Source organism: Salminus brasiliensis, chromosome 1 (assembly GCF_030463535.1).
Source record: "Salminus brasiliensis chromosome 1, fSalBra1.hap2, whole genome shotgun sequence".
Lineage (NCBI taxonomy): Eukaryota > Metazoa > Chordata > Actinopteri > Characiformes > Bryconidae > Salminus > Salminus brasiliensis.
Genome location: NC_132878.1, coordinates 98,395,158 through 98,405,157, shown reverse-complemented (window position 1 = coordinate 98,405,157; position 10,000 = coordinate 98,395,158). Strand labels below are relative to the sequence as shown.

Genomic DNA, 10,000 nt, shown 5'->3' with positions numbered 1-10,000 from the left:
TGATGAAACCAGGCTGAGAGACAGATCTGAGAACGTAGAAACTGTGGATGTTAAAGAGTCGGAGGTTGATGATGATGATGATGATGATGAAGATGATGATGATGATGATGATGATGAAACCAGGCTGAGAGACAGATCTGAGAACGTAGAAACTGTGGATGTTAAAGAGTCGGAGGTTGATGATGATGATGATGATGATGAAGATGATGATGATGATGATGATGATGATGAAACCAGGCTGAGAGACAGATCTGAGAACGTAGAAACTGTGGATGTTAAAGAGTCGGAGGTTGATGATGATGATGATGATGATGAAGATGATGATGATGATGATGATGATGATGAAACCAGGCTGAGAGACAGATCTGAGAACGTAGAAACTGTGGATGTTAAAGAGTCAGAGGTTGATGATGATGATGAAGATGATGATGATGAAGGATGAGGAGATTGGTCGACAAGAAGAAGAAGAAAAAGAGAAAGTTTCTGAAACATGTCTGGAGATGAAACAGGGAACCAAGAAATGATAAAATAACAGAAACATCAAAGCTTTAGGAAACGATCTGCACACGAGCTCTTAATGATATGATCAGAGAGTGGAATAAGCAACATGTCTAAGCACCAGCTCTAAAGAAGTGAATTTCATATATATCCCCTTTAATAATGAACTGAGACAGTGGCATTTAGTAAAGCTTAATGCTGTTTAAGGTCTGATAATCAATGAATTCCTGTTGTAAAGTGTTGATGAAATGACCTTACTTTTATTTTCTTCTTCTCAGTACTTCCTCTTTAGGTTCAGTATCTGAACTGGGTTCTCTTGCAGTTTTACAGCTCTATTAATGTTGATGCTTTATGTGGAGCCACAGATGTTCTCCATTATCTATCCATGATTCAGACACAACAGCTGTTCTTGTCAGTAAACTCCATGTTTCACATCTGCTCCATCTTCTCTGACTGAAGTGTTCTCTGATTGAACCCTGACTTTCAGACTTTGGGCACTGCCTACAGTAGCAGTGTGTACAGACTGTGGTGTGTGGAGGTCTCTCCACTAGAGGGCGCTGTAGGCTGGGTGCTGGATCAGGTCAGGTGACTGAAGTTAAAGTGAAAGTGAAAGAGAGAGGAGGGAAAAGTACAGCGCAGCTGCTTTGTGTTGGATTTCATGTAAAGAAGGTTTTATTCTTCATCTTTATCAAGTCAGAAGAACAAGGTTGTGGAGCTGAGAACTTCTACAAGCTCCTGACAAGTAGCCGGACTCGGTACCCGGTCCCGTCCACATTCCCAGCCGGGGAATAGATCCAGCCCAGATAGCGGTCTGAACTACCGGGAGCGGTCAGATCTCCTCTGGCAGCATTGGACGCCCCCATGCTGAGGTGAAGTCGGACGGCTCTCACTGAGGGAGTCGAGGGTCTTCCTGCGTTCAGCGCACGAAGCGGACAGGTAGTTTGAGACCACCCTGAACACAAGCAGCGGTTCGGGCCCGCAACGCAAGTACAGAGACCAACAGAACAAAAGGAGCCACCCCATAATATTAGTGTTTCTACCAGTGGAGCTCAGCTCCAGAGTCGTGCTGGTGGGACAGAGCTGTCTGTGGGCCACAACAGTGCTGTAAATGTGCTTCACTGCTTCACATGAACTGCTTCTTAAATAGATCAGCTAATAGAACTTCCAGTCCTGTTCTTCTAGTTCCTCCAGTTCTGATTAGCTCTGTGTTCACACTATTGAGTGGGTTCTTGTACAGGAATAGAGGACTGGATCTGTGAGGGGCTTCATAGCAGAGTTTTAATTCCCAAGTTAGAGTTAATCATTTCAGTACAGTGTTCTTTACTTAAAGGTGTAAACCGCCACCTTACTAACACTCTAATCAATATTAGAATTAGTGATCAGTACAAAGTGGGCGTGTGTGAAAACTCCAGTTTCCAGCTGTTCTTACAGTGAATCTGTTGTAAATGATCTGTTCTCAGAGAGCAGCATCTCCAGTGTCCAGCAGTGTGTGTTAGAAGAGGAACAGCTCCATGATGGAGCCTCTTACCTCCAGCAGTGGAGGAAGTGCCCCAGAGTGAGTATCCTCATATCAGCACTTCATCTGAAGAACCAGGAGAAGGAGAGAGTGTTTATGTCCCTCATGTTGAAGCTGAAGGAGTTTTAGTAAAGGAAGTCATTACTCCACACTTTACTCTCATCATGGATCATCATGAATCAACTGTTTTCAGGGTGAAGAGAGCAGCATCTCCAGCCCCCAGCGCTGTGTCTATGAAGAGTGACCGGTCCATGGAGCAGCCTCTAGACTTCAGCAGTGGAGGAGGAAGCTCTGAGTCTCGGTACATCACTGCACTCAGTAAACTACTGTTCTGAGAGTGAAGCTCTTCAAATGTGTTCCTGAGCTTTCTTAAAGATGTGGTGTGTGTTGGAGTTCAGTGTGTAAATGCTGGAGTTTTCACTGTGTTTAATGTTAACAGGACTGAAACACAGAGAGCAGTTTCTCCAGAGCCCAGCTGTGTGTCTATGAAGAGTGACTGGTCCATGGGTGAACCTCCTGATTTCAGCAGTGAAGCTGTGACCCCTGACCCAAAGTGAGTGATACATCAAACCTACACACACTCACACTCACACACACACACACACACACACACACACACACACACACACACACACACACACTCACACACACACTCACTGCAGGTGATCTTCATGCTGTTCCTCTGCACTGATTTCCACACAGGAGCTCAGTGTGAGGTTCTGAGTTTCTCTGTATTTAATGATCAGTGTACACAGCTGGGTGTGATGGTGAGACAGGTTCTAGATTAGACTGACTGACCTGAACAATGTTCTAGATCACTAAACGAGCTCACAGAGAGTCGGTTCTACTCCCTAAATTACAATATCAGCTATAGGGTGGACAGTTACACACATATCTATATATAGAGACAGTAGGGGGCGTGTTTGAGAGAAGAGTGGGGGTGTTTTGATGGGTACTACAGGGATGGGATGGGGTGGGAGGTGTTGGGTGATGTGAGGATGTTTAATGTTCATATAAACAGTTCAGTCGTTCTCTACAATCAGAATGAACTCTTATTCAGATTGGTGAAAATCTCTGCATGTAAACAGAGCTACTGAGAGTCAGAGTCAGTCAGTAACTTAGATCATAAATGAGGCAGCTGTGCATGAAATTACACACCAGTGTTTCACATCCAAACCTTACAGTTTCTCATAGAAATAGGACAGTTAGTATAAGCAGGTGATATCAGTGATATAAGCAGGACAGTCAAAGTGGGCTTTGGGTCAATGGTATATGGGTTATAATGTAATGAACAGATGGGTGTTCAGTCAGGCTGCTGTGTGTTCTGTTAGATTTACAAATGGATGAAATTCTACAGAATTCCACTCAGATTTAGTTCTTTTCAGAGCTCTTATCAGACGAGTAATGACTCAAACAAACACATTCACAACTTTCAGACATTTTTATCCTGAATAAACCCAAGAAATGATAGATTTGCTACGTCTGAAAACTGAAGTCAGAGACAGAAAGCTCCGCTACCAAAACACACATGTATCTTTGTGAAGTCGTCTTTGTTTACATTAGTAGACGGTCGAGCTCTGTTTTCACCTTTAAGAAACATTTGGAAATGTGTGTGTTTAATTCAGCTTTTACTGAAGTTCAGTCTTTTAATTTGATCTGTTATTGTCTGTTATTCTTTATTTTATTAAAACTCTCAACTTTGATCTTCTGTCAATATCACTGTTTGATTATTGGTGGTGAGTGCAGATGTGAGCTTCTGTATCAGCTGATTAATTCATGGACATCACAGTGTGGGTTTTCTATTCGTCCACAGCATCCAGAAGAAGAAGATTGACAGAGAAAAACTGGAGCATATATTCAAGGTCAGTCCTAAACCAGTCACATGATGAGGATCTCCCTGATTTCTTTCATTTCTCAGTTTAAAGCTGCTTTAAAGTTTTGATACTTTGCTAATCATAATTCAGTCTCCTTCAGTTGCTGGTGTATTCTAACTGTAACAGTGTTCATATTAATACTTTAAGATGCTGTTCAGTAACATGATGTTTAAGTCCTTTTACACATTACAGAATCACAGCATCCAGAACTCCTCCACTCCTCAGATCAGTGTCTCTCTTCTGTTTAGCAGATTGTTCTGTGTTCAGATCATCTCTCTCTGTAATGGTGCAGCTTTAGTGATTCTCTGATGTTTGTTCTTAATCAGGAGCTGCAGCAGAAATTTATCTCTCTAGTGGAGAACGAGCTGAACACATTCAAGAAGCTCCTGAGTCCAGATTACCCAGCATGCTCTGAGAGAGAGGTGGAGGATGAGGATGATCAGAGAGGGGGGAGAGAGGGGGTGCTGAAGATCACACTGCAGATCCTGAGGAACATGAAGCAGACAGACCTCGCTAACACACTAGAGAGCAGTAAGAGTTCTGGGTCATGACCATGGTTCCCAACCTGAGTGCTAATGTATTCCTCAGTGAAGTCCCGCTTTTCAAAGGGAATAAAATCAATACTTCATTGGATTTTGTAATTATAGGATAATGTATCACAGCATCAACTGTAGTCCTTAAACCTAACACTTACTGATTTTGTAGAAACACCATTAACAGCTCTAAGAGCTCTACAGCTGCTACAGAAACAACACACTACAATCTTTATTTTTAAATGATTTATTCACTGTATCACACAGTTGTTCTACACAGGGGTCTTTAATGCAGGATCACAGCTGATCACATGTCTCTATTGTCTTCCTCTGGTATCAGAATTGGCCCCAGCTTGTCATCGAAAGCTGAAATCCAAACTGAGGGATAAATGTCAGAGAATTAATGAAGGAATCTCAGGCCTTGGAAACTCAGCACTTCTGAATGAGATCTACACAGAGCTCTTCATCACAGAGGGAGGGGGTGGAGAGGTCAATCAGGAACATGAGGTGAAGCAGATTGAAGCTGCATCCAGGAAAAGGGCAGCACAGGAGACACCAATCAAATGCAACAACATCTTTAAACCATTACCAGAACAGAACCAGCCCATCAGAACCGTACTGACTAAAGGAGTTGCTGGAATTGGAAAAACAGTCTCTGTGCAGAAGTTTATTCTGGACTGGGCTGAAGGAGAAGTAAATCAGGACGTTCTCTTCATATTTCCACTTCCTTTTAGAGAACTGAATCTGATGAAGGAGAAGAAGCTCAGTCTGGTGAATCTTCTTCAGAGCTTCTTCCCAGAAACACAAGATTTAAAACCCAGACATTATAAGAGCTACAAGATCATGTTCATCTTTGATGGTCTGGATGAGTGTCGACTGCCTCTAGATTTCCATAACAATGAGAACTTGGTGGATATAGAAGAAAAGACCTCAGTGGATGTTCTGCTGACAAACCTCATCAAGGGTAATCTGCTTCCCTCTGCTCTCCTCTGGATCACCTCTCGACCAGCAGCGGTCAGTCAGATCCCTCCTGAGTGTGTTGATCAGGTAACAGAAGTGCGGGGTTTCAGTGACCCTCAGAAACAGGAGTACTTCAGGAAGAGGATCAGTGATCAGGACCTGGCCAACAAAGTCTTCACACACATCAGGTCTTCAAGAAGCCTCTACATCATGTGCCACATACCGGTCTTCTGCTGGATTGCAGCCACTGTTCTAGAGAGAATGCTGAGTGAAGCTGAGAGTGGAGAAACCCCCAAAACCCTGACGCAGATGTTCACACACTTCCTGATCTTCCAGATCAAACACAAGTGCCAGAAGTACAGTGGAGGAAGTGACCTTGATCCTCAGCAGACTAGAGGAAGTATTCTGGCTCTGGGGAAACTGGCTTTCCAGCAGCTCGAGAAAGGAAACCTGATCTTCTATGAGGAAGACCTAAGAGAGAGTGGCATTGATATTAGGGAAGTGTCAGTGTACTCAGGAGTGTGCACCCAGATCTTCAGAGAGGAGCATGAGCTGCACCTGGGGAAGGTCTTCAGCTTTGTACATCTGAGCGTCCAGGAGTTCCTTGCTGCTTTATATGCGTTTCTCAACCGAAAGTTTCAGAATCAGCAAATCACTGAACAGCAAACCAGTAAACTCTCTAAGCTTTTCAGCAGATCAACGATGACTGACTTCCTCAACAGTGCAGTGGACAAAGCCTTACAGAGTGAGAGTGGACACCTGGACCTGTTCCTTCGTTTCCTTCTGGGTCTCTCACTGGAGTCTAATCAGACTCTCTTACGAGGCGTACTGACACCGACAGAGAGGAGCTCTCACAGCAACGAGGAAACAGTCACATACATCAAGAAGATGATTGAGGAGAACATCTCTCCAGAGAAATCCATCAATCTGTTCCACTGTTTGAATGAACTGAATGATCACTCTCTAGTGCAGGAAGTGCAGAAATACCTGAACAGAGGTGGTGACCGTCATCTTCATCAGGCCAGGCTCTCTCCTGCTCAGTGGTCAGCTCTGGTGTTTGTGTTGCTGAACTCAGAAGAAGAGCTGGAGGAGTTTCACCTCAGTAAATATGAGCCATCAGAGGAGTGTCTTCTGAGGCTGCTGCCAGTAGTCAAAGCATCCAGAAGAGCTGTGTGAGTATTTTCCTTCAGGCGTTTCCACAGTTTATAATGAACTGCTGATGATTAGAACCAGTTTACAGTGAATCACATTAGTATGAATTATCCTGTGTGTGTGTGAGAGAGAGAGAGAGAGTGTGTGTGTGTGTGTGTGAGAGAGAGTGTGTGTGAGAGAGAGAGTGTGTGTGTGTGTGTTATTTCTGTTGCCCAGTTGAAAATTAAAATTCAGCCTAATGGGCTGATATATATGAGAAGATATACCAATTAACTTTGTTCAAATCAGTTTCAGTTACTGTCTCTTTAAGAGAGAAATGAATTAATGGTGATAATAAGTGAACAGAGAAGATTGGAAGTAGTGCTGCTGTTCTAGTCGTTCATTGGGTGTCTAGTTAAGGAGAGCCAATAATATGAATAATATTCAGGCATTTCATAACACCACTAAAATCTGTCCCAGAGCTGTTGGTGAGCTGCAGGTCCACGTTGTTCACAGTAAAATGGGTCAGCATGTGGAACTGGAGCTTTCTGCATGTTTTCTATCTCTATATAAAGAAACTCCAGGACTTTAGACGGACGCTGTATTTCAGTTTAATTCTGTTCTCTATTCTTTATCTGTCCATTCAAATCTTCCTCTTTCAGTTTATTGTAAAACCTGTTCATTCTTCATTTTTCAGACTGGCTTTATGTAATCTTGGAGTAAAGACGTGTGAAGCTCTGGGATCAGTTTTAAAGCTGGAAAACTCCTCCCTGAAAGAGCTGGACCTCAGTAACAATGACCTGCAGGATTCAGGAGTGGAGCTGCTCTCTGCTGGACTGAAGAGTTCACACTGTAAACTGCAGATTCTCAGGTCAGTGTTTCTGTCACTTCATTCTGAAATGATAAATGTGAAGATGTGAGATGTGAAATAATTAGCTATGACCTAAATGAATGGGGCACCACCTGTAATTCTCGCCCAGGACTGTAGATTTTTGGTAACTGGTTGTTTCAGTTTAGACTCCATTATAAATAAAACTTACCTTGATTTGCAGTTCAGTTCTGAATTAAATTCAGTCTCAATTAAAAGGCAGTTCTCTCGCTCCAGGGACTCAATCTCTTTGTATACACTCACACAAGAGCCAGTTATAATTACTAAAACATTATCATAGAAACATGTAATAATGAGAGAGATCATTTCAGAATCACAGCCTTTAAGGTAGGCATGAGTTTAGTGTATCAACACTCACCCCACAGGACGTTATTCCTGAGATAGTGGTTAGAATAGTAATAAGGTGAGTTGTTTAGAGAAGTGCACTGACTGTTGGATTTGATCACATGGACAGCTACTGCTATTGGCTAGAACTAGACTGGTCTGACTGATCGCTGTTAAACGAAGGTAACATGATCAGTGTGCAAGACTGAACAATCTGAATGTAACGTCCCTGCTCAAGTTCAACTCTAGTCACCAGTAGTTTGGGTCTGGAGCTTTGAAGAGAGACCCAAAGGTCGGCTCTAGACAGAAGGTCCAGTCGAGACAAGGCTTCGAGGTGGAAGGAACGGATCCCTGAGGAATGCTGTTGCACCTCTGATCAGACCAGTAGGGAAGCCATCCTGCGTGGTAGAGCAGCATTCACAGGCTCTGTTCAGGTGGAGCAACACGGCTGCTATGGATGCTTGAGTCTTCTTTAGGCAGGATGTGACAGTTTCATGTAGGCTTGTTCAAAGGTTCGATTGGCTGGTGTTCGTTAGAAATCTGACAAAATCTAATGTGAAAACTAAACAAGACGAAGAAAAACTAGCCAAACTACTTATACAAAATACTTATTTCACAAGTTTTGGAGGCTTTAAGTTGTAAATAACCGTTTTTTTTAGCTGAGGCTTCTTCTCTTCTTCTTCTTCTGGAGCTCCGTTCTTTAAGCCAACTGGAACTTTAACTCAGGCCTTGACCTTTCTTTTCCCACCGTCTGACACACAGGTTTCTACCCTCTTCTCAGCATGTCTCGCTGACGTATTTACACTAGCTGAGGTTATTCTTGAGGAAATAGTGAAGCACTTTTGTAACTCGTGCTGGAGAAGAGCGTCTGCTAAATGCCTTAAATGTAAATGTAAATGTCACCACCACAAAGACTGTGACCTTCTACATGAACCAGAAACCCTGGCTGAATGCAGAGGTGCGTTCTCTACTGAAAGAAGGATGCTGCCTTCAGGTCCGGCGACACACATGAACTGAGCAGGGCTAGAGGAGAGCTGACTGCAGGTGTTAAGAGGGCCAAAGCTGCATATGCTCAGAAAATCCAGGGACATTCCTGCCCCCCTCAGGCAGGAGGCTGCAGAGCATTAGGTGTTAAATGAACAGACTGAGAAACAGCTTCATTCCAGAAGCTGTAAGACTCCTAAACTCCTCCTAGCCAAACACACTGCACTGACACTTTGAGGACACTGAGACACTTTACCCACACTAGACACTTTATTATGTTTCCACTACTTATTCATTCATGCTGCTACATTCCTTTCACAGTGTGATCAGACTGCTGCTACTTTTTCAAATGTCTTTGCTTTCTCACTTTCCTAATTATATCTACCATTCTTATATTCTAGATTTTCTTTTATTATTGTGTGTGTGTGTGTGAATCCTACACTGACATAAAGATTGTTACTCTTGAAAATAAGTAAAGTAAATAATCGTACTGTGAACTAATAAGATTTAATAAACAAGTAATAATACAAAACCATTAAGAGTAATAAATCATCATAAACGAATATGAGAACACATGAATAAGAGTAATACACTGATTATTCTGGTGGAACCACTAGAAAAGAACTAAGAAAAAGAATCTATGATGAGAAATAAAGCAGCTAGTTAAATAAAGAGGTTATTTTACTTCCTCTTCAGCTAGAACTGTTAAATGCTAAACTCTATTAACTCGTGGGTTTGAGGCACGAACATACATCAGTAACATGTAGAGGATACAGAGACAATCACCCACCAATTAGGGTGCTCTGGAATGGGCACTCTTCTGCCCTCCAAAGAAGGGGGTCTAAGTTAAGTTTTCCCTTTTTATGACAGTTTTATTGACGAGCTAGGATCCAGTGCCCTCTGATGGATCGGGGAGGTCGTCTAGTTTAACGACCTGAAATGTTTGATGCATGTGATCCAGTACTCTCCTACATTAGCTTTAGACTAACACATCATTTACTGTTAGACACTCCTTATTTTTACTGTCAGAAATGTATCACTTTCTCTTTAAGTGTATTCTCAAATAAAATCTGTTCATTCTTCATTTTTCAGACTGGCTTCATGTAATCTTGGAGTAAAGACGTGTGAAGCTCTGGGATCAGTTTTAAAGCTGGAAAACTCCTCCCTGAAAGAGCTGGACCTCAGTAACAATGACCTGCAGGATTCAGGAGTGGAGCTGCTCTCTGCTGGACTGAAGAGTTCACACTGTAAACTGCAGATTCTCAGGTCAGTGTTTCTGTCAGTTCATTCT

The 10,000-nt window shown here is 42.6% G+C and overlaps 1 protein-coding gene across 3 annotated transcripts in view; it reads left to right on the top strand.

Moving 5' to 3' along the window:
• Positions 1–1,104: 1,104 nt before the first annotated feature.
• LOC140569753 (NLR family CARD domain-containing protein 3-like) overlaps positions 1,105–10,000 on the top strand; it is a 17,406-nt gene continuing 8,510 nt past the window's right edge. Inside the window, exons 1-9 of one of the 3 annotated variants that reach the window (XM_072692566.1) lie at positions 1,105–1,434; positions 1,959–2,053; positions 2,208–2,315; positions 2,454–2,567; positions 3,828–3,876; positions 4,215–4,419; positions 4,762–6,553; positions 7,210–7,383; positions 9,802–9,975. In XM_072692566.1, coding sequence (XP_072548667.1) covers positions 2,010–2,053; positions 2,208–2,315; positions 2,454–2,567; positions 3,828–3,876; positions 4,215–4,419; positions 4,762–6,553; positions 7,210–7,383; positions 9,802–9,975 — 2,660 coding nt within the window. In that variant the 5' untranslated portion in view covers positions 1,105–1,434; positions 1,959–2,009. Of the gene's footprint in view, positions 1,435–1,958; positions 2,054–2,207; positions 2,316–2,453; positions 2,568–3,827; positions 3,877–4,214; positions 4,420–4,761; positions 6,554–7,209; positions 7,384–8,487; positions 8,738–9,801; positions 9,976–10,000 lie in introns of those variants that run through there. The other 2 variants (XM_072692568.1, XM_072692567.1) reach the window with 2 other exon arrangements.